General features: G+C 35.6%; 2 protein-coding genes across 3 annotated transcripts; one reads left to right on the plus strand and one right to left on the minus strand.

Annotated features, from left to right (window-relative positions):
* The first annotated feature begins 1,473 nt into the window (after positions 1–1,473).
* On the plus strand, positions 1,474–12,465 carry LOC120634899 (porphobilinogen deaminase). Of its 2 annotated transcripts, XM_039905773.1 has the most exons (7): positions 1,474–1,754; positions 2,679–2,751; positions 4,085–4,271; positions 5,654–5,736; positions 8,410–8,594; positions 9,227–9,386; positions 10,461–12,465. In XM_039905773.1, the coding sequence occupies exons 1-7, from the start codon at positions 1,704–1,706 to the stop codon at positions 10,946–10,948; spliced, it is 1,227 nt and encodes a 408-aa protein (XP_039761707.1). In that variant the 5' UTR covers positions 1,474–1,703; the 3' UTR covers positions 10,949–12,465. The 2 variants fall into 2 exon arrangements, with proteins under 2 accessions (XP_039761707.1, XP_039761708.1); XM_039905774.1 differs by lacking the exon at positions 2,679–2,751 and having other exon boundaries at positions 1,714–1,754.
* A 1,244-nt stretch (positions 12,466–13,709) lies between these two features.
* On the minus strand, positions 13,710–23,807 carry LOC120634865 (mitochondrial import receptor subunit TOM20 homolog). The gene is made up of 4 exons (XM_039905707.1): positions 23,545–23,807; positions 20,251–20,354; positions 16,543–16,647; positions 13,710–15,706 (listed from the first exon to the last, which is right to left on the minus strand). Exons 1-4 carry the CDS (start codon positions 23,669–23,671, stop codon positions 15,575–15,577), a joined length of 468 nt encoding a protein of 155 aa, XP_039761641.1. The 5' UTR covers positions 23,672–23,807; the 3' UTR covers positions 13,710–15,574.
* Positions 23,808–24,649: the final 842 nt, after the last annotated feature.

Below are 24,649 nucleotides of genomic sequence, written 5' to 3' on the forward strand. Positions count from 1 at the left end.
ATTCTGAAAGACTGCAATAAAATTAATTCCTATGTTTGCGCCTTGTCCTATTACTCCTCCACAATCTAGGATTTGTTTTCGCATATCAAACTACAGTGAGTCGTTAAAGAAAAATTTACCTGATGTCACTCGTTTTAGAGTCAAATCCATCATCTGTACATCTTATTTTTGTTTTACAAAGATTCTGTCAAAGGTCCGAACTAAGGAATTATAGGCAAATTTAACCTTTGAAACGATACGGATAAGATGGATTCCCAATTGCGAACTAGCAAGTCTTGTACTAAGGCTACCGGTTTACCAACTAACCACAACACCTGTGAGATAAATAAATTAGTTTAATGAATATTCCATTTTATTGAATTTCATTCGTTCCTTCAATACGTACCTCCTATCTACTACTATCATACTCAAAACTAATACTAGAAGAATAATACTACCCTTTAGAATATATGTAAACGTACGATTAATACCCTGTTTGTAAAATCATTTGCAAACGGTATTAATCGTACGTATACATATATTACAAGATGCGAGGAGTCTATCGCATATCAAACCGTTTAAGTAAAATGGGCCTATATCTCTAGGCTTAGAGTCGCAAATCCTATAATTCTGATTTTTATTTTACTAACGTTCTGCCATAGCGAATAATTACAGCACATTTATCGCCTAAAAATAAATAATTTGTTTTTGATCATTTTTATTATGTCAGGCATGCTGGCTAGACTATGACAATTTAAAAAATGGTAACATTACTTTACGGCATAGATCTAATGTCATCAACTGTCAAACTGTCGTGTATACTCAATGTCGAGTAGCGATGATCGATACCATAATCGAATTGATATCTATTTAAAATCGAACAGGTATGAAAAATAATTATACGCCTTGACAACGTTTTACTTGTATTGCAAAAAAGCTACCCACTTCTCACAACGCACATATCCTCTCCACACAATTCATCCAACACTTCTTTGGTCTTTCTCTTATTTGTCCTTCCAAATAAATACTCAACATTCTTCCCATCTTCTTCCCATCGTGATTCCCATTTCAGTCTATTACTCGGATTACCCAGTCATTACTCAGCTACTTTTGGTAATTGTGCTTTTGCTGTTTGTAAGACTATATGATTAGTTGTTGGACAAAAATCCACCACAATTTTCAATGCCTGACTGAAATACTATAAAGTCAAAATTTTTCTGTAAACTTGCACACCTAAGAGTAATCTCTATCAAAGGCGTTTTTTGAGCTTAACTTAGCCAGTGATTACAGACTTTGCACCCATAGTCCAGTTATTAAGTTCTACAAGTTTGTTTTCTTATTTTATAAAAATTATAGTGTAATAGACATTCATAAATATTTTTTCGTTATTATATAGATATCGATGCTAGAATATCGATATTCCACTTGACATCGAGCGCTTGACGACAACATTTCGCTTCACTACATGAATATTGACAGTTGACACTAAATTTCTTATCGAGAGTTTATCGTCAAATGATTACGATAACTTAAAAAAATAATTTAGGCTTAGGTAATTACTTTTATTACTTGTCCACTACAGTGTTGGTGACAAGTATAGTTATCTTTGCAAAAATAATAATAAATGTGTAATTCGTGGCACCTAACAAAGTTAATTTAAAACTTTATGTTATAACCTATAAAATTTGTTTTTAATTTTTTATTATTGTATAAATTACCGAGAAATGGATAGTGAAAGAAAACATGTTATTCGTGTTGGTTCGAGGAAGAGCGAGGTCAGTATATTTATGCATATAAATCGAATGTAAAACTTAATTGTTTTTGCCAATTAAACTAGTTTGAAATATCAAATAAGTACAGATACGCGTTCAAGAAATAGTACCTTTACAATTTATTTTTTTTCACTACAACGTTTCTGTGCGGCATCGTACCTGAACGCTTAATTGCTTGGCGGCACGCCTTTGTCTAGGGTGGTAACTAGCCACAGGCTGCCACAAGAACAGAGCAAAATTGGAATTAAAAATTTCGAAATTACCCCCATGATCGAACCCGAGACAACACTTAAAATGACCTGCAATCACTGCATCAGGGAGGTCGGCAACATTATAATTAATTTCCTACTTCAACATTTTATATAAAATCTTAATCACTCAACCTTATTATAGTACCTGTAACCTTATTAATAATCCTGCGACCTTGTATGAGTGTGGATTGGTGGGCTTAAAATTACATAAAGTTATATGAAAGCATTTTTAATTCACCATAACTTACGAAGACTAAATATGCTCATAGTGTGTGTTGTTGGAACCTAAGAAAGTAAGAAAAAATATCTGCATAAATTTAAATATTAACACATTTTTGCTATAATAACAGACACTGTCAATAATGTAAGATACTTGATCCCAATTTTGTGTGATTTACTGAATGTTTTCACTCAACCTTATTCAATTCATTCTGAGATGATATTTGTCATCAAAAGATTTAAATTGTTATGTTGAGGTAACAGGAGTTAATAGACATTAACTTTAAAATGTCTACTTTCTCATTTCAATGTCATCTGCCTTTTGTATCTACTGATTAACTCCAGGTTAAAGCAAAGTTTATTTTTTATTTTTATAAAGCGAAGTTACTTATTATAGCTATAAATAATATATGAATGTTTGTCAGTTCTCTGCTTGCTCATTCTAAATATTTTTTAGCTGGCGCTCATTCAGACGAATTTCGTTATTGATAGCTTAAAGAAATTTTATCCCGACAAGGAATTTACGATAGGTAAGATTTTTTGATTATTTTTAGAGAGAAAGTTAACTGTTACATTTTAAATTTCCAATTTCCAGATTCTTGATAGCTTATTATTATAAAGAAAATGAATAACAAAAAGGTACCATTTAGGCATAAACACGCAAAAGATACAAATATTATAAAATCCTAAACCAATCTGCTGAGTTTCTTGTGACTCTTCTTGGTAGAATCTGCCTTCCCAACTGGTAGTAGAGTCTTCTTCTTTTGATTTATGGCTTTTCTTGTGCCAAAACAGGTAGTAGAGTCACAGAGAGACTGAATTGCTGTTTCAAAAGTGCCTTGAAAAAATTGTTTGCCTATTATATAAAATCGTAGTAGTAGTAAACGTAGTATATAGTATATTAAATCAAGTGAAAAAAAAACAAAATTACTGGGCCTACCTGAAATAAATGAATTTGGAATTAGAAATGTATCAATGTAAAGTAAACATTATTTCGTGTGAACTATAGTCGTAAAAATGTAATAGGCCCGTTACATTTGTCATCGCGACGTAACTAGTTATGGAACCACAAGACTCTGTACTCGATACTCACGATAAATCAATTCAAGTTTGTATCAGTACTTGATTGATATTATTATGTATTGTAAAGTGTTCGTTTGTTCAAAGTATTCCTTTAACTTCACAACCAATACGCGTGACTGGCTGTTGATTATACGTCCACTTTTCAACATGTTGAAACAGAGTTAGTACTATATAACAACAAACACAAAAATCGAGTCAAATCACTATGTTTAAATTAATGTCCAAAATAGAAGAGCCATAGTTAACGTAATAGTAAACAATATATATCAAACTTAAACGAGCGCACAGTAAACTTTACAAGATGAGGAACGAAAAACTGCGCAGTGCGCGCGGGGACGCTTCAGTCATGTGCCGCTTGGTCAGATACATCATCTCAGACTCATTATTTAGAACCCATTTTGAGAACCAAGCTCATTCTTTGCAGTAAAAATAACTACACAATATTTAATTTCGGTATTCAGTAAAAAAATGGTTACAGCTCTAGTATAAAAAAAAAAAGACTGAGAGCGTAACTGTTTTCGGAACGTTTCGCAACAATTATAAATTAATTGCATGCTACTATGAAGTAAGCGCAAAAAGAATACTCGCGATATATTCTTTCGTATTATTTAACGTCCCAAAAAAAATTACGTATTTTTTAAAACACTGTATGTAATTGATTTTTATTTTTTTGTTTCTTTCAGTTTCGTTCCAAGTTACATTCTATGGTCTTGCACAAATGTCAAAACGGGCCTATTACATTTTTCCGACTATAGTGAACTTATTGAATTTTGTTTTCAGTAACCATGACAACACTGGGTGACAGGATCCTAGATATTTCCCTTCCGAAGATAGGAGAGAAATCTTTGTTCACGAAAGATCTGGAGGATGCTTTAAGAAACGATACCGTAGATTTTGTAGTACATTCCCTTAAAGACCTGCCGACGTCGCTGCCTGATGGACTTGCGATTGGTGCTGTTTTCGAAAGGTAATTTAGTCGGTAATAAGTCAACCTGTAAAGAAAGATATACATATATACTGTCGTGGACTTTTTTTTTAGAACTTTGAAAGGGGAAAAACTTTGTCATACATGATTTTATCGAAACTTTAACCGTTAACGCAGCGCGAAGCTCTCAAAATGGAAAAAAACCCCGATTTTGAAAAATTCGTCATTGTTGCTATGCTCAATGCCAATAGGGCATTAACGTTATGATATAAAGTCTATATCCTTCCCCGATAAATGGGTCCTACACTGAAACAAGTCGACAAGTAGTTGCTGAGATCATCGCATCAAGTAAACAAACAAACTCTTCAGCTTTGTGTAATTAATAGTAATTCACACGATTTCATTAGCTTTTAACTTTTGTATTTTTATTCAAAGTTAGATAGTAAGTGCCCGATTGTCGCAGTGGGAAGCGACGCTGCTTTCTGAGTCAAAGGCCGTGGGTTCGATTCTCACAATTGGAAAAAGTATGTGTGATGAACATTAATGTTCTTCAGTTTCTGGGTGTTTATGTGTATGTTATAAGTAGGTACTTATGTGTATTATTCATAAAACTATTCATCAATTATCTTAGTACCCCAAACACAAGCTACGCTTACTTTGGGGCTAGGTGGCGATGTGTGTATTGTCGTAGTATATATCTATTTATATTATAAATGTGAAAGTGTGGATGTTTGTTATTCAATGACGCAAAAAACGGCTGAACTGATTTGGTTGGAATTTGGCATGCATGTAGCCTTTGACATGGAAAAGAACATAGGCTACTTTTGATCCCTATTCCTTAGGTAGTTCCCGAGGGAAAGTTTAATATTGTTTACAAGCTAAGCAACGGGCAGAAAGCTTTGAAATTTGGTATGCATGTCACCTATGCTATGAAAACGCAATTTACTTTCTAAAGAGATCTCTCAAATAGTTTCCGTGGGCAGATTTAAAATTGTTAAATTGTTAACGATCAAAGCTTTAGACCCAATTCTAAAGTCCACCAGACGAAGTCGCGGGCAGCAGCTAATAAAATATAATAAATGCGAGTGTGTTTGTTCATTTGTTTGTTTGTCCTTCCTTCACGCCTTACTAAGCAACAGTCATTGATTTTCGGCATTAAGTTAGTTTAAATGCCTGCGTGTAACACAGGCTACTTTTCCTACTTCACTTTATCCCAGAAAAACGAACGCTTCCCACGGGATTTGTAAAAGCCGTTATAAAAGCGGACGAACAACGCAGGCAGCACCTAGTTTTATAATTTATAAAAGCCCACCAATCCGCATTTCAGCGGCTTGGTGGGTATAAGCTGTAAATCCCATTCTCTGTCAGAGTGAGCGGCTATGCTCGGGTGTGGAAAATAGACTGAGGATTATGATTTTTCACAGAGAGGATCCTCGCGATGCTTTAGTATTACGTGAAGATGTAAAGGAGAGCAGTTTGGCATCTCTACCCACCGGTGCGGTAATCGGTGAGTTTACATCCTTATAATAGATACTTCCTTACCTTGGAAAATGTTACTTTCGAACCAGTTTTGGAATAACCCTGTTATCGGAATTATTTAAGTTAAGGTTTTCTTTTATTTCAGTTAAATAGAGAAGCTAAGCTTATTCGATGTCGCTAAATTTAGAGGTTTAAACCGGTTTACTCCAGTATCGCATCCATTTAGATTGAATTAGTAGTGCTATCCTTTTTCTACTAATAAGCGGTGATAACGGTTAAGACTTGGAGTTAGATCCCCAAAACGCATCTCTTACTTTTCAAAATAAACTGTCTTTTAAGAATTTAAATATAAACAAAAACATAAAAATTATACATGAAATTTGAACAAGAAAATGCAACAGCCTGTATATCGTTTGTAGTTTATGCTACTCGTAGCATTGCTAGAGTTGACGATACTCGTAGCATAGCTAGAGTTGACGCTACTCGTAGCATTGCTAGAGTTTACGCTACTCGTAGCATTGCTAGAGTTTACGCTACTCCTAGCATTGCTAGAGTTTACGCTACTCCTAGCATTGCTAGAGTTTACGCTACTCGTAGCATTGCTAGCGGCAATGGCCGCGACACGATGCAGTGTTATCACGTCATAAGTTTCTAAATGTAACCTATAATTAAATTTAAATTCAAATTCAAATTTTCTTTATTCATGTATACCTATCACAGGCACTTATGAAGCGTTCGTACATAATATATGTTTACATAATTGTAAGGGGATGGTGATTATTTCGTTCTGTAACTTAAACCTAAAGCTACGAGAGGGTTCCAAATGCGCCGTCGGGTATTAGTCGGGTATTTTTTTTTGTTATTACCATCTCACAGTTAATTCCTATTAAGCTATGAAGTTAGAGCAATACACACCCAAGCTTTTTTATCGTTTAAGTAATCCTTAACATTATAATAGAATTTTTCTGTAAGATTACGTTTTGTATACACTTTGAACTTATTCCGAGATATCTCAAAGATTTCATTCCGTAATTTATTATTAAACAATATACAATGGCCCTTGAATTAATTAACAATATTATTTAGCGTAGAAAACTGCACAACGAGTTTATTTTTGCTTTAAAAATTTATATTGTTACAGTCCATTTTCTTTTTAAATTTTGCTATATTTTTATGGACATAAATTATATTTTTAAATATGTACCGATTATGCACCGTTGCTATTTTAACTTCTTTAAATTTATCCCTCAATGACTCTCTTATTATAAAACAACCACTTTTTGATTCTTTTTGCTTACGTATCATTTTATTATTTTTGTTTTTGTGAATGTCATGGTAACTTGTTAACGTTGTACATAAAAGTGAAGGTGTAAAATATTTTACTACTTTATTACTGTATATGGTATATACGAGCATGTATTATTGTTAGTGTGCTTCGTAAATAAATAAAATAAATCAAATTACTACAGAATAAAAAAAATACAGAACCCTCATTCAGCCATGATTGCATGTGCATTGTGTCCGCGCCACACACGTCTATCTTCACACCCGCGGATGGTGCTGGCTCGCAAACTTTTTTCCATTTTATTTTATGGCAGTAATTATTTAAATGTAAATAATTACTCTCCATTGCTCAATGGTATGAAGTAACTGATCGTCTGTTCGAGAAACACTACTAAAGTGGAGTGCTTTCTGGGGCTTTCAATATTAGTCGTGTACACGGTTTCTGTCTGTTCTTAATTCTGTGAATTTATTTTTTCATTAAAGAGTTTATAAATAAATAAATATCACTTACTGTAGCAGTAAAGCGAAACATCGTGAGGAAACCTGTATGCCTGAGAGTTCTGCTTACTTCATTGCTCAACATTAACTAGACTGTGAGATGGTGATAACAAAAAAAACCTGGCTAAGTTTTTTGGGGGCTCTTCTTAGACCTGGGCGCGTTTGGAAGCCTCCTAGCTTTAGTTTTAAGTTAACGAATGCATGTATCACCATCAATAACATTAGTGTAACGTGTTAAATGTATGAACGTTTCATAAGTGCCTGTAATAAGGTCTACATTTATAAAATATTTTTGAATTTGAATTTGTTTTCAATGGGGTGTAAAGTCTACCAATCCGGATATTTTATTTTGTTGTGAACTAGCGTCTAAGCCAGTCTCGTTGAGCGGAGACACGTTCCTACACTACTCTTAGCAAACTATATATTTGATTATATACATACAAAAATAACTTCTTAAACTACCAAAACCTTGTGATGGCAGTTACAAGGTTTTAAGTGTGTTAAGAGAAAAACAGTTTGATCACTATATAGTCAATTCACATATAAATAAATATACTACGACAATACACACATTGCCATCTAGCCCCAAAGTAAGCGTAGCTTGTGTTATGGGTACTAAGATGACTGATGAATATTTTTATGAATAATATACACAAATACTTACAATATACAGATAAACATCCAGACAGTTAAAAACATTTATGTTCATCACACAAACATTTACCAGTTGTCAAAAGTCATTTATTTCAAGTGGGCCTAACATAAGCACTTTTGAAACGTCAAGTCTGTCCGTGTGTAGTGACTCTACCAGTCTGTTGCGGTATTCTAACCCACGGCCTGGGACTCAGAAAGCAGGGTCGGCTGCTCACTGCGCCAGTCGGTCGTCGAATATGGTTTGATTTTGATGTCCTGTCCCAAGGTACATCGTCGCTGCGTCGAACAGCGCAACTGCGAGGGTCGTTCCCGCATCTATCGATAGTCGATGTACGCGGTAACCTCAACACTAGATTGCGGAAATTGGATTCACCCACGAAGGAATATTCCGCTTTGTTACTCGCCACTGCTGGCTTACAGAGGATGGGTTGGGGTGATCGGATTTCTAAGGTAATCTTTGCATAGTATTAAACAAAGTAGCTCCCGCCGTTCGCACGCTTAGATCTTTTAAACGACGCGAAGAATTTTAATGCAGTTATCAGCAATTGGTAGAGTGATTCAAGAGGAATGTTTGTATGTAATTAACTATTAACTATAGCGGAGAAGGAGAGAGAATATATAGGAGACAGAGTTCGAGCCCCAGCACGCACTACTGACTTTTCGGAAATATGTGCGTTTTTAATTAAAGTAATCTCAATATCACTTCGTTTAAACAAAGGAAAACATCGTTAGGAAACCTGCTTGCCTGAGAGTTTTCCATAACGTTCTCAACGGCGTCTACCAATCCGCAATTGGCCAGCGTGGTGGACTACGGCCAAAACCCTACTCATTCAGAGAGGAGAACCGTGTTCTGTAGGGGGCCGTTAATGGGTTGGTATGATGATGATACCCTCTGGGTATCTACGCAGCACCGTACCGGAATGGTAAATCGCTTGACCGTACGTCCTTGTCAGTAGGATAATAAAACGCCAGACGAGACACAATTTAGTAATCATTAAATTTCCCAAATTTCTCCTGACGGCTGACCTTATAACATAACAGCTAAAAAGGTCGAAAAAGCCAAAATAGTTCTTGATTTTCAGATACTGTCATGTTCAGAGATGATGTATGCGGTGGGCCAAGGTGCTTTGGCGGTGGAATGTCGATCGGATAACCAACAAATATTGGACATGTTGGCGCCATTCAACCACCCCGAGACTTATTGCAGGATATTGGCTGAACGAAGTTTTCTTAAGACTCTAGGTAAGATAAATTAATTGAGAAACAATTTTCAAGTTAAATAAATAAATAAATATACCAACACAATACACACATAGCCACCTAGCCCCAAAGTAAGCGTAGCTTGTGCTGTGGGTACAAAGATGACTGATGAATATTTTTTTATGAATAATATACATAAACACTTATAAAATACGTATAAACACACAGACACTGTATAACATTCATTCGGATAACACAAACATTTTCCAGTAGTGGGAATCGAACCCACGGCCTTGGGCTCAGAAAGCAGGGTCGCTGCAAACTGCGCCAAACGGCCGTCAAGTTACATTGACTCTCTAATGTGTGCGATGACAAAAAAATATTGGGCCCAGTAAATTATATTCAACCATCACGGGACTTATTGCAGAATATTGGCTGAACCAAGTTTTTTTTAAGACTCTGAAGGTATGATAAATTAATCAACAAGCAATTGCCAAGTTACGTTAAGTGTGGAATGTAGGTAACAACCAAAACATTTTGGTCATGTTAGTTCTTTTCAACCATCCCGAGACGTATTACAGAATATAAGTTGAACGAAGTTTTCCTGAGACTTTGGATAAGATAAATTAATTGACAAATGTTGGCCAAGTTACGTTAACTCTCAAAAGTGTTGGTTACTTTCAAGGTGATGATCATACTTTACACATATTAGATTGGCCGAACGCTAACTTCTTAAGACATAAGATATGTAACAAATAAATTGATTTTACCAAGTTACCTTGAAACGCAAAGTTGGGTGATACCCAACGTAGTGATATTAAAGATGTTGCCAGAATATTGGCCGATCGAAGCTTTTTGAAAAAAATAGTGGGATGTGTACACCAATCCCCACTGAGCCAGGGTGGTGGTCTAGGGCCTTAACCCCTTCTCTATATGACCCGTGCCCTTTAGTGGGCACGGTATGGATTGATATGATGATGATATAGCTTTATGAAAATATTAGGTGGGAAAAATAATGGCCAAGTTATCCTAAATCTTGAAGGTTATATGTGACAAAACATAAATTAAATATTATTGCGCTATTTCAATTTAAAAAAAATATATATTGTACGACAGGTGGTGGATGCAGTGCACCAGTGGGCGTATCGACGAAACTGACATCTCTTGACACAAACTTCCAACTTGCGATCACAGGCGGAGTCTGGAGTCTTGACGGACTCACCAAAGTCGAGCACACCATGGCACAAACATTTGCTCAAATAAAACAAACGCACAAACACAAACTCAGCCCAACGGAGGAGGGTAGCAACAAAAAAATCAAAGTTGGCGACGAAACAAACGAAATTGATTCTGACCAAAATATTGATAACCTTGACGAAGTCGATAAAAGCGTTAAAAAATATAAAGACTCGAAGGATTTGGAATTAAACAAGTCTAGAATTTTCTGTGGTCTGTCAGAAAATCCGAATATTCCAATAGATGCTATAATCAAATGTGATAACTTAGGTACTGATCTTGCCAATGAGCTGATATCTAAAGGTGCATTAGAAGTTATGAAAGTAACCCAAGATCTTATAAGGAGCTCTATTGTAAAGAGTTCTTGACGAGTATTTATATGTTATTATTATCAAGTATACAAAGCAGTATATAAAATAAAAAATGGCGCAGGTTTTAATCACGTTGATATTCTAAACCTAGGTTTGAATATATACTTTAAATCGCAGATCTTTAATCTGTGATTTAAAGTTATATAGAATAAATATAAAGTTATGTAATTTGTAATTAATTACAGAAAAAGGCAGCGTTTCAAAGCAATATTGAAGTAAAACAATTAAACTGCAAAATACAACTAATTGCTTTGTGTTTTGTTGCTGTTAGGCAGCGATTTAAATTTTTTTTGTATAAGAATGAAGAGTGAAATTTCCAGGACGCTTCATATTTTGAGGCATTTCGTTACATAAAACAGGTTGCCAACCGGTAGTTTATAACTACAGCTTGATTGTGTACTCATTGAAAATTCTTTAAAATAATAAATCAACAATTGCTAAAAAGGCACCTCATCTTTATTTTCCAAATATACTATGCAATCTGAATTCGGATTCACCGTGAGACTAACATTAGTAAATTTAAATGACATAGACTGATAAGTTAGTTTTTACTGTTTAGCTCAATTCTGATAGGTATATGTAATTTGTAATGAATGGTTTAAAATTGTTAAGAACTGTAAAGAAAATAATCACGCTTGAATTACACAACGACATTATGAGCCGAAAAATTTAAAATGGTTGTTTGTACAGGTGAGAATTTTGAAACACATTATGCGTGTAAATAAGACAAAATTATTTATTAAGTATATTCGCCATTTTTAATCATGTATTTTTTCTACTGCCATTGATTCGAATATTAGGTACTTACTATGAAATTGTTTGTTTTGTTTTTGTCACGGACTAAGGGAAAAAGATAGATGTAAACCCCTGACCTTGCTTATAAACGCATACCTATAAACTTTTTAATAAAGCAACGGACTAATCTAAATCATAATAATATATAAATAATCGATCGAGCGAAATCGAACTAATTTCCTACTTTTGATTTATAAAATCTCCGAAAATCACGTGTAACTTTTGTCGGTTACACGTTCATCAAGTTATACTTATCTCGATTACGAACTGTTTCGCATCTTTATACGATACGAAAGCAAAGCGATATAATTCTTTGATGGGATATAGTTTATCAACTTAACTTTGCACTGTCATTGGCCGTATTCGTTACCTTTTCAGACATCTGCCGTTTTCAGTAACTTTTGACCGTTAGCAAATAACTTTGTTCAAAACTATTTAAAAACTCACTAAAAAATGAACACAACAAAAAAGGCGCTCGGCAAACGTCTAACTTTTTCCATTAGTCTCTGTTTATTTTGTTAATAGAACCAACTTTGTAAGGTAGGTACGAGTAGATATTACTTGCTCATACCTACTATTTTTACTTATTGTTTTTTATTTCTAAGGTGCATAGTTCAGGGATATTATTTCTATAATCATAGTGGTACTTATTGCGTTGTATTTTTGTTGTAAATGGGTTATATTGTATTGTTTTAAATAAATTTGTTTAATGACATGGGTTTTTGTCTTTTATTTATATAAAAAAAATGTCTAATCCGTACTAGAGTTCAGGTATAAATTGTCATAGTTTGCAGGCATAGGATAAACTTTCACGTTGTACTCTACACACGTCTATAAATCTTTCTAAATTAAAGGAGGGTCGTTCTTATCAGTCTCGAATCGGTAGATTTGTACCCCAAATTGGTAATTTATGCACGAAGTCGGCAGATTAAGAATAACTTCTAATTCGTATAAAGCTTATTTCTAAAATCGGTAGAATTTTATATTTCCTTATCGATCGATCACCATTTCTGTATAATGTGTCCCGAAAGAAGAAAAATGCTGATATGAGACAGTCTTGGCACTTTATCTTATAAGTACTTATATCCGATAACGCAATTAAGGTCAACTGATAAAGGGTCACATAGCGTGGCTACTTTCGGCTTCAACGTACGAAACCGAAATGAGTGACGCGGTAAAAAAATTGGATATATATATATTTTTTTTAATACACAAACTACTAAAATTAGTATTCTTCGCATCCTGAAACTCACATGAGTTTATTTGGACGCTGCACATATCACATTATTTGAAACTTCAAGGAATATATGAATTATCATCATTACATCACTACAGGGCACGGGTTTCCCCAGTGTGAAGGGGTTAAGGCCGTAGTCCACCACACTGGCCCAGTGCGGATTGGTGGACTCCAAACACCTTTAAGATCATTATGGAGAACTTTCAAGCATGCAAGTTTCCTCATGATGTTTACCTTCACCGTTGAAGCAAGTGATACCTATTATATCACAAAATTTAGAGGTGCGTGCTGTGATTCGAACTCGGCCCCCGAAAGTGAAGTTGAGCCACCCACTGGGCTATCACCGCTTACAATAAAGATTAACAAGAAATGGACGAAAACGTGTTTATGAACTGGAAAAAGTAAGAAAAACAGTTTTTATAAGATACTTACTCCTTGCATCAAACATCTTTTAGGTTATGCCTTTCGATCAATAAGACTACAATCTCGAGCCGGAAAGTCAATTATAACTATACATTTCATACACAAAGGCATAAAATTGAATTTTAGTCCTTATTACATAGCCTAAAGAACTACTTTGAGAGAAGAGAGAGTTAAAAATAATTTACAAATATGTTACCTACTGAACTCGAAGACTCCTTGAAATCACCAAAAATAATTGCAAATTAGGTACAAAAGCGCATGCGTGTTATGCTCCTAAGGAAAATTTAAAATAAAACAATAACATTTGTACAATACGTTTATTACGCAACAAAATCTCAATCAAAACTCAAACATACTCAAGGATATGAATAACCGAATACAAAAAAAAAAATCTACAACAACTACTAACAAAACAAACATCTACATAATTAATATTGTTGTTATTCATTCAATTAAATTTACCTCTCTTAATTACCAGGTACCTAACTATTTTATGTGCGTCAAATATCTATACTACTAAAAGTTAAATCTTTCTCGCACGCTTACAAAATATATATCAGGGAAGTTTTTTCATCTATACCGGCGGTCCAGTATAGATATATCCATTAAGATGAAAAAGGTTAGGATTTTTTAGTAATGTGCGATAATTTGATATTTATAATAAAATTCTCCTTAACAGAACTAAGAATTTCTTAAAATAGTGCCACATCCTTTTCGAAAAATTTTATATGGAAAAAGACAGCACTATTTCTAGATATATTAGTTTCGTTCAATAGATTCAACCGGCTGTAAAATGTAGCTTTTCACGTGAAGTAGCGTTTCACAAAACCTTACGGCATTTAGATTTCTACTCATTGCCCTAAAAACTGAGGATAGAAAGAGGGGCAGGAGTTTTCATATCAACGAAATATCTAGTTGATTCACGGACTACATTAACTAATTTTTATAAATTACCTTTATTTCAACTGTATTAAATTTAAGTAAAAAGCTTTACGAACCTAATCAATAAATAAATTAACAGTTAGGTACTTTTTATTATGGAAGTTATAATTTATCTCTATTCAGCTAAAATTCTTAGCAAAATATTATTGCACTTATCATAGTCAGTCAATTTGGATACATCTAGTAAAGTACAAGGATCAAGATGTTTTAAATAAATAGGAGAATGTATATCGCTGCTATTCTTCAATAGTGACACGGCTAAAAAAAAAAGTTTAATGGATGTTTTTAATTTTTTTTTTTTTTTTATTTAGTTAAAGCTTAACTGAATGCCGTTAAGTATTACTATTTTACTAGTGCCACTATTAAAGCAAAACAGCGACATGTTACAATCGCACTTTTTGATAATTTCCTTTCTAAGCTCTTCAAAAATTTGACGACTTAGCTAAGCAAGCAAAGAAAAAAATATTAGGGTACCTATGGCGAACAAGTGATATTACGCAGGAAAATTCCTTTGCGATATTGTAAGAAAAATGCTAAGGGCAAAGATCACACTGCCTTGTCATTCGTAAAAGTTTTTACGTTATAAAACTGCAAAGGTAAACTCTCTCGAAGCACGCTGCGACAGAAGATTTAAATTGTGACTTTTGCTTCTTTACAGAGAGCAGACAGATAATAAAACCGGGATTATGTGTGCTCTCCTAACATAACTCTCTCGCTCATCAATGTTAAACACGCTCCATAAGCGCTAATGAGTGCGAGCGAGACAGATCGATAAACCAGAGTTATGTGTGTATTCCTATACTTCCTATTCCAAATTAAAACATTGAAACGTGAACCTTCATGGCAGAGGTATCATGACATTTTGACACTGAATGAAATATTGGCAAGGTATTAAATATTGGCACGTATAATTATGCGTGAAATGTTGCGTTTTTATTAAGTGTCAAAGTTCTCCACTTTGCTATTTGTTGTGTGTGCTATAAAGTCGCCAAAGTGCGCCAAAATGGCGGGGTGTTTATAGTGCCCGTTTCGGTTGGCAATTTAAAAACTTTTTTTTTTAATACTTTCAATTTACCTTTTTGGCATTGCAATGTATCAGAACATGCATTTTTCCTATTGAGTAGTTCATGGCCGAAGTAGAATGCAAGAGCTGGTGATAAATACGTTATATCGCAGCGTGCTCGAATCCTAACCAAAATAATAGTCCAAGAGATACGACAGAACGTTTATTCGACGTCTTCTTCCTGGAGTGCGCTGCCGCCATTTGCGCGCATGTTAGCGCGCAGGCGCTCCGACACTTCCGGGAGCTTCTTCAGCAGAAGGTGGAAGATTGGAGCCGGCATCGTTTGTTGGAGCACCTGATGCACAGATGTTACCAATGTTAGTTTGAAACTTATTTCCCTCGACAACTTGCTTTACAATCGAAAACAATTTAAGAGTTTTTTTTTTTTGTTTTTTTCAAAAGCAAAGCATCTAATATGTATTAATGTTGTATTCATGAATGAATCGAATTATGCAAATCGCCTCTGTATGTATTCTATGCGATCCTTCTAGGCCTCGTAGCTGGGATATGATTAGGCAAACATATGTGAATAAAATAAAAGAGAAAGAGAAAGTGGGTGGGTATGTTCCGTATAGGCTCCAAAACGGCTGGACCGATTTCAATGAAACTTTCAGGAAATCTCCGGATTGACCTGTCGAGTAATCCTGTACAGTTTGGTGACGATCGGAGCACTCCTATTTTCCAACTGTCAAACTGTCAAATACCGCTTTTATTTACTATGATGATATTCAATTGTTGGGTGTACATGGGTGTAGATAATGATCTTCACCCGCTCGAGAAGAGAATAGAAGAGAATGAATATGGAGAGAAATAAATATGAGACTTAAATTAAAAATTTAATGATTTAAGTTTATTGTTTAAATAAAATAAAGCAAAATCTAGCCCGGCGTAGCGGGCTGGGTACGCTAGTATTATATAAAATGGAAAAATTCAATTTGACTAGAAAAAAAACTTTGTTGACAGACCGGAACAAATAATCATAAATCAATATTCAAAGTAATGAGACCTTTTTTTTTTTTGCAGATTGTAAAAGTAATTCAAGTAAATTGCAAATTCTGTAAAATATAAGGATGTTGGAGTTTCTAAGTCAAATGGTAGAAGGTAAAAATGATGGTATAAAATAATACATACACTCAACAGTTGCTGCGTCTGTCCGCACACAGCGACCGCCTGTCCGAGGTGCTCAACTCCTGCTTCAAGGTCTCCTGCGGCCAGGAGCTCCTCACCCAATTGGATCTAAAATACCTTAAAGTTAGGTCGTTTTCCTGCATATAATTTTTATTAAAAAAGTGTCACAACTCAAAATCTCTAATAGAACTTTGTAAGTCCACTCAAAACTATAAAATATTGCTGGATCTGGACTGGACCAGATTTTTTTTTAGTCCACTACATGTCAGCCTCACCTGGTGATGATCCGGTCTAAGATGGTAGCGGGCTAACCTGTAAGGGAGTATGGTAGTCATACGCCTAATCGGTTTCTACGCGACATCGCACCGGAACAACAAATCGTTTAACGGCGCGTCTTTGTCGTTAGGGCCACGGCACGGCGTAAGCTGGGAAGCTTCGGCCACGGCCGAAGCTTCCTAGCTGACCAGAGAAATTCGGAAATAATAAATTCTCAAATCTTCCCTGCCGGGAATCGAACTCGGGACCTCAAAGCACAGCGCTCGCCGCTGCGACAGGTAGGTCGACAAGTGAGTATGGTAAGAAATAACGATATATTATCACTATGCCGGCTGATATCATAACCACACTTGGGTAATAATAACATCATATATTACTTCGACCAACATCTTAAGAAGCTTTCGTTGGTTGTTGGATCTAGGGTCGGATACAGAAGGCAGTAGTCCTTGAAACGGCGCGTATTGTGAGGAGGTTCCTCACTCTGGAGCGCTGACCGCGCGCCGGTTGCTTGAAGCATTCAAATGCCCCGCAAGCGGAGGGTGGATGTTTTTTTTTTATAAATTTTTAATATTGTTTTTTATTTTATTTTTAAGCATTGTTAAGAATTTAAAAAAAAATTAAAAAGAATAAATGCTAGATGCATCATTATCAATCCATTACCAGCCCGCTAGGCCGCTGGTGTGATCACAGTGTAGAGGGGTTTAGGCCGTAGTCCACCACACGGTGTCAATTGTAGATTGTTAAACTTCCCGCGCCTTTGAGAACATTGTGGGCACTCCTAGGCATGCAGGATTCTTTGCGATCTTTTCCTCCCGATTTATTCTACGTTGCTTGCCGGGGTTCGAACACGGTCGCCCCAAAAGAAATGCGACACAGTTCTAACTACTAGACTACATAGGGATTTCTTCAAGGCAACCAAAGGCGAAAAGGGAAAAAAAAAACCGAGAGATATTAGGACAGAGAGAAGATATTATAGGATATTATAAATAAGACCAATATATAAATACTATATGGGCCCTGCGGCTTCGCCCGCGTAATTTTGGGAGGCAGCATATCGCTACATAGTCTACACCTATAGTCATATATGAGATTTTGAGATTTATTCACAAACGTTTTTTTATCTTACGTAATTTTTTTTTTCAATGTAAAGTATACTATATTATTTCTAATAACTCCCTCCAAAAATATGTATAAAAAGTTTCGTGAAGATCGGTTCAGTATTTTTCGCGTGAAAGCGTAACAAACAAACTTACATTCACATTTATATTATAGTCGGAAAAATGTAATAGGCCCGTTTTGACATTTGTGCAAGACCATAGAATGTAACTTGGAACGAAACTGAAAGAAACAAAAAAATAAAAATCAATTACATACAGTGTTTTAAAAAATACGTAAATTTTTTTGGGACGTTAAATAATATGAAAGAATATATCGCGAGTATTCTTTTTGCGTTTACTTCATAGTAGCATGCAATTTATAATTGTTGCGAAACGTTCCGAAAACAGTTACGTTCTCAGTCTTTTTTTTTTTTTCATACTAGAGTTGTAACCATTTTTTTACTGAATATCGAAATTAAATATTGTGTAGTTATCTTTACATCAAAGAATGAGCTTGGTTCTCAAAATGGGTTCTAAATAATGAGTCTGAGTTGATGTATCTGACCAAGCGGCACATGACTGAAGCGTCCCCACGAGCACTGCGCAGTTTTTCGTTCCTCATCTTGTAAAGTTGACTGTGCGCTCGTTTAAGTTTGATATATATTGTTTACTATTACGTTAACTATGGCTCTTCTATTTTGGACATTAATTTAAACATAGTGATTTGACTCGATTTTTGTGTTTGTTGTTATATAGTACTAACTCTGTTTCAACATGTTGAAAAGTGGACGTATAATCAACAGCCAGTCACGCGTATTGGTTGTGAAGTTAAAGGAATACTTTGAACGAACGAACACTTTACAATACATAATAATATCAATCAAGTACTGATACAAACTTGAATTGATTTATCGTGAGTATCGAGTACAGAGTCTTATGGTTCCATAACTAGTTACGTCGCGATGACAAATGTCAAAACGGGCCTATTACATTTTTACGACTATAGTAGGGATTAGTAGGGATAGGGATAATATAGGTAATATAGGTATATATATTTTTTTGTTAATAGTTTCAACAGCTGTTGCAACAGCTGTTAAAACACACATCCCAAGGTTGCTTCAACATTCTTCATCGGAAGAAACGCTAATGACTAGTTATTCCACTAACTTAAAGACAGAAGAAGAAGAAAGAAGTTAGCCCTTGACTGTAATCTCGCCTACGGTAAGTGATGATGCAGCCAAATATGGTAACGGGCAGTGGCGTGCATAGAGGGTATGCACAGGGTACGCAGATGATATAAAATTAAGAAGATCTTTGGACATTGTACTGGAGCGCTAAATCGCTTAGCGGCACGTCTTTGTCGGTAAGGTAGTAACTAGCCACAGCAGAAGCCTTCTCACATCCTTGGGTAGCTGGAAGAGATCTCTTATAGAGATAAGCTTTCCTTTGTACACTTCATGCATCTTATGTTCACAATCACAATTTATGGTATATAAATAATAAATAAATAATAAATAAATAAATAAATAAGCCTTTCACCAGAGCAGACTAGAGAATATTTGGAAATTATTAATTTCTTAATGTCCAGATCAAACCCAGGATATCCCACTTATATCCACAGCGGTCACGGATGCGCCACGGAGTTCGTAAAAAAAAAATTACAACTACAGATACAGCTTTTCGATCATCATATAAACTGATAGACGTCCACTGCTGGACACAGGTCTTTTGTAGATAGTTCCAAATTCCACGGTTTTGTGTCGCTTGAGTCCAACGGCTACCTGCGACTTGCTTAATGTCGTCTGTCCACCTCGTTGAGGGTCGACCAACGCTGCGCGTACCAGTGCTGCCATTCCAGCACCTTGGAACCCCAAAGTCCATCCGTTCCCAGAGCTACGTGCCCCGCCCAATGCCACTTGAGCTTCGCGACTCGTTGAGCTATGTCCGGAACTCTGGTTCTTCTACGGATCTGTATAATCTGTTGCTGTTACTTCAATATAATAATTATACATATGCTATCGTGGACTTTTTTGTAGGCAACATCAAGTTCTACAACTTTTCTTTAGAACTCAATCATATATCTGTCTCATCGTTAAGGCAGCGTTCGTAAGAAACGATTTACATATTTCGTTTTTTCTCCGACTTTGTAAATCTGACTGCCACGAACACGATCACAGATTTCAGGTTAATATATAGCTTATGATACTCCACAATAACCTAGCTTTCTATTGGTGGTAGCTTTCTATTGGTGAAATAATTTTGACAGAAGGTTAAGTCACTGACTCATAAACGTAACTTCTTTAAAATATTAGTATAGATTAAGTAAATTAAAGCTTACCTGCTGTAGGAAGAACCTCTGCACTGCTTCATGATCGCTCATGTCTGGCAAAGGCCCACCCATAGTGCGGGACCGTGTTGAATTTTGATGTACTTTCTCACGACCTGCAACACAAACAACATTAGCATCCTCAATCTATTACCGATCCTATTACTCGATCTATTCAATCTATTATGGCTCTATGTCGGCCGATTGGAGCAGTTTGGAGCGACCCTGCTGTCTGAGCCCAAGGCCGTGGGTTCGATTTATATTCCAAGTACTAATGTATTGTTATTCATAAAAATATTCATCAGTCATCTTAGTACCCCTAACACAAGCTACGCTTACTTTGGGGCTAGATGGCGATGTGTGTATTGTCGTAGCATATTTATTTATTGTTTATTTATTTCCTTACTAGCTGTTGCCCGCGACGTCATCTGCGTTTGATTTTGTTTTTTGATGTGGCATTAAATTTAGTTGTAGATCTAAAAAAAATTTAAGTATTCAGTATCGCTAAGCCTTAAATGAGGGGTTTGCTGCTGTCCGCTGAGGATTTCTGTCCTCTATCTCCAACCGCAGTTTGGGCAAAATAAAACACATATTATAACCTCTATAGTACAAAGTACAAAAACAATTATTTAAATCGGTTATAATTTGTCGGAGTTATGGTGTAAAATCGTCAACATCCTCTGTCCCAAAGGAACCGAGCTTAATGTCGGGTTAAAAAGTATCCTATATTACTTCTAACACTTCCAAGAATATGTGTACAAAGTTTCATGAGGATCGGTCAAGTAGTTTTTGCGTGAAAGCGTAACAAAACAAACTTACATTGACATTTATAATATTAGTAGGGATAGGGAAGTAGGGAAGTAGAGATTACTGTTTGGTTTAGTAGTGGAAGAGCTTTTTGTGACAAAGGTCGTCGACGGAAGTACTATCACCAAGACTATTTCTATCGCTAAGCAGCATAGTTGCAATGCTGTGTTCCAGTCTGAAGAGTGCGGTTGCCAATGTAATTATAAGCAGATGAGGCTTAACACCCATGCCAAGGTTGATTAACACGGAGCAGTGTCCCTGAAGCTGGAGATAACTCCCAGAAATTAACCATTCTCGAGTGCTAATAAGACCATTCAACAAAAGGGCCGTTTCCGAGGCATTAGCACTCAACAGAAAAAACCTATGCATCCTAGTGCGAGCGCTTACGGGGCACTGTGGGCTTAACAGGCACATGTTCAACCTAAAGCTGCAGGACACAGATCTATGTAGACTCTGTAAGGAGGTTGCGGAGACGCCGCTGCATTTGATCTGTTCCTGCCCCGCGCTGATGCATAAACGCAGCACTCTTTTGGGGAAGCACATAATGCAACCAGAGGATGCTAAATTTCTTCCAGCAAGGAAAGTACTGCTTTTCCTGAAGGCGACCAATGCTTGCTGGGAGATCTAGACAGCGGCGTCACAATAGATCGTGGCCGGTCGACGTGACACCAGGGACCAGGCGAACCTGAGCCGCAAGCAGAAGAAGAAGAAGAAGTCCCTCAAGCACTTGGTGACCTGCTAAGCTTCTGGAGTGAGCTTGGCTGGGTGGAGCTGTACCAGTGGCACTATGTTCCGAAGGTTCCGGCCGACCAAGTACGGAGACAAACCCAGAGAATAAAGAAGATGGAGCAGTGTTTTGTAGGACATGTCCTGCTAACTAATGCTCTATATATAGGCAATAGTTTTGCACTTATCGGATGCATCAGCTCTGTCCGTCAAATATGTCTAAAAAAATGGTGCAGGGTACTTTTTTTTTCAATTTGATGCAGGATTTCTATCAATCTATTTTCTAGGGTAACAAAATCAAAATGTAACTTGCAGCAAAAGAGACACAAAAAATTACACAAATATTTATTTATTTGTTCAATTCCACCTCAGTGGAGCTCAGCTTATTTAAGTTACATTTTTGCTATAATCGAAATTGCAACATGCTTGCATAAACAAACAAAAGTGAAAATGTTGTATGCATCTTTGCATTCTATTGAAAAGTAAAAGTTAATTTGTTTACAATCATGTTGTTTTACAATTTCGCTGGTTATTATACTTTTACTTCTGCCTGGTTTTGTTAGAATGTTCAACTATGGATGTCTGGGTTGCCTGCCAGGTTTTTCCATTAATTTTTAGGTACCAGATAAAACTAGAAATAGGGGGGGCTCACCATAACGTTTCAGAGAGCATCTTAAGGGTTGATTATTATTATTAACATGTGTCTGTGTGTGTTAAAGCCCATTAATCAACATTTGAGCAGAGCAGTGGGTCTATACTCAAAAACCCCCTCTGGATCAGCCAGGCCACTACCTAGCAGTGCAATGTCATAAGATGACAAAGATAAATGATACTAATGACCAAGCTGTTTGATTTATTGTTTTTAAAGTACTTTAACCCCAAGGGGAGTTACATTATATGTGTGGAATTTTAGTATAACTATGTGTATCCTGTTACATTGTCTCAAATGGACATGACTGAAAATTTGTGCAATAATATCACAGCTATTACAATAAACAGTTGCAGTCATGTAACAAGCCACAACCTATGCAAAAAACCTTTTAACTGCTGAATAGCTAACATAGACCTCTCCGGTCATGCAAGGAACACCAAGTTAGGTAGAATGCTCTCTATGGTTTTATGTTTTTTTATAATAACTGACCAACCAAGAAGATGGCCTACCTCTTAAGTAAAAACTTCTGCCTATAAAACTATAAAATTTCAAAGGGCATGCAAGGAAAAGGGTTGGAATTTAATGTATCCTTCAAAGTCCCCATATTATGAAACTCAGGAGATGTTGACTTTACAATGATTATTGGTTGACTAACATTGAGGATGCTCCTGTTTCGGGCAAATCATGCAGAGAAATCCTAAAATACACCATACATATTCTCCTGCTGTTCGCGGATTAAAGCCTAATTTTCATAATATATAATGGATTTCCGCAAAGTAACGCCTGCTTCTATCCAATACTTGTCGCTTACACTTGTCTTAGTATAGGCAAGTAATAATTTGCGAAGTTTCTTTACGGGGTTAGTTTCTAATTTATTTATATTATGTGAAATGAAATAACCGTACAACCGAGTTAGGTACAGTTTCTCGAGTTTCCTGTTACTCCGAAATAGAAATATAAAGTATGAATTAATGTATGAGTTAAAGAACATCACGTCAATTTTGAGGTTGGAAAATTATACAACAATTCACTACAATACTTGTATTGAAACTTTATTATAAGATACTATGAGATAGAATGTTTGTAGGGTTATTAATTAAAATTTTCATTGAAAAACTTACGTTCTCTGAGCTTCTTTTTGAATAAAGGGTCCTTGCGTCGTTGTTGGTCAAAATATACACAGTAGCCTAAGAAAAGTGTTCCGGCTAAACCGACAGCAATACCGAGTGTAGTACGTGTAATCTCCATCTTATTCAAAGATATATTTGACTAAATATTCATAAAAGACAGTTATAAACACTAGCTTTCGTTAAATAATTTTGCGGTACGCCATTTACAATTCCTTTCAAAAAGAGTTACCACAGAGTGCATAACACAAAAGTAAGAGCTAACCAAGGAAATAGGAATAAAGCAAATCTACCCTGCCCTTAGTGGCAAGAAATTTTTTTTTATAGTAAACTGGCAGCACCATTATTTTAACCCTAAATTTTGGTTGAGTTATAGTACTAACAACAGCCCTCGCACCATTTTGTACGCATTGGTATACACTTAATGCCCGACGATCGACGAACAACATAATGCCTAAATAAGTAACGCCTAATCTAAGGATATTCCAAGGCATGCATCTACCTTTGACAAAAAGATATCACCTAAGAGTTAAAGAAATGTTTTTTGCTGTAGACATCGCCTTTATCATTAGGCATTCGATTTAGGCGTTTCCTAAATTAGGTGAAAATTTTAGTTAGATAAAAAGTATTTATTTTTGATTTGGCACACCTAAAAGCCAAAAAAAACAAAAGAAGAGGAAGAATATTGTTTTATGGCTGTACGGAGATATACCTTGCCTTTTCCCCTAAAAAAAGAAATAATAACATTATGTAAATTTTGATGCATTCAAATTAAGCATTGAACTGTGATTCAAACACAAAAAATCCTTTAAAATATTTCTTTGCAGAGAATTTTAAAATACAATTTATTAATTAGATGCAATTTTGTTGCTTATGTAATATATTTGATATTTTATTTGATGTAAATTGATAGTATATTTACTATAGCGTAAGCTTAGAGTGAATGAATGGATAGATTTATTTATAATGTTGCTATAACCTAAAAAAATATACACGATTGAAATTTGAGATTCACTTTTCACGTAAAAATACTTTTAATTTTTATATATGCCGAAGGATCCCTGCAAGAAATTCGCCTGTGATATTCAAAAATGTCTTG

Source organism: Pararge aegeria, chromosome 25 (assembly GCF_905163445.1).
Source record: "Pararge aegeria chromosome 25, ilParAegt1.1, whole genome shotgun sequence".
Taxonomy (NCBI): Eukaryota; Metazoa; Arthropoda; class Insecta; order Lepidoptera; family Nymphalidae; genus Pararge; species Pararge aegeria.

Bases quoted from the DNA above. Each gene is read 5' to 3' on its own strand.
- LOC120634899 (XM_039905773.1), top strand. From the start codon at position 1,704: ATGGATAGTGAAAGAAAACATGTTATTCGTGTTGGTTCGAGGAAGAGC. The intron at 4,272-5,653 runs GTAATTTAGTCG...GATTTTTCACAG, and splicing joins ATTGGTGCTGTTTTCGAAAG to AGAGGATCCTCGCGATGCTT. The intron at 5,737-8,409 runs GTGAGTTTACAT...TCCTGTCCCAAG, and splicing joins ACCCACCGGTGCGGTAATCG to GTACATCGTCGCTGCGTCGA.
- LOC120634865 (XM_039905707.1), bottom strand. From the start codon at position 23,671: ATGGAGATTACACGTACTACACTCGGTATTGCTGTCGGTTTAGCCGGA. The intron at 20,355-23,544 runs GTAAGTTTTTCA...TTTGTGTTGCAG, and splicing joins CAAAAAGAAGCTCAGAGAAC to GTCGTGAGAAAGTACATCAA. The intron at 15,707-16,542 runs GTATGTATTATT...TCTGTGCATCAG, and splicing joins AGACGCAGCAACTGTTGAGT to GTGCTCCAACAAACGATGCC.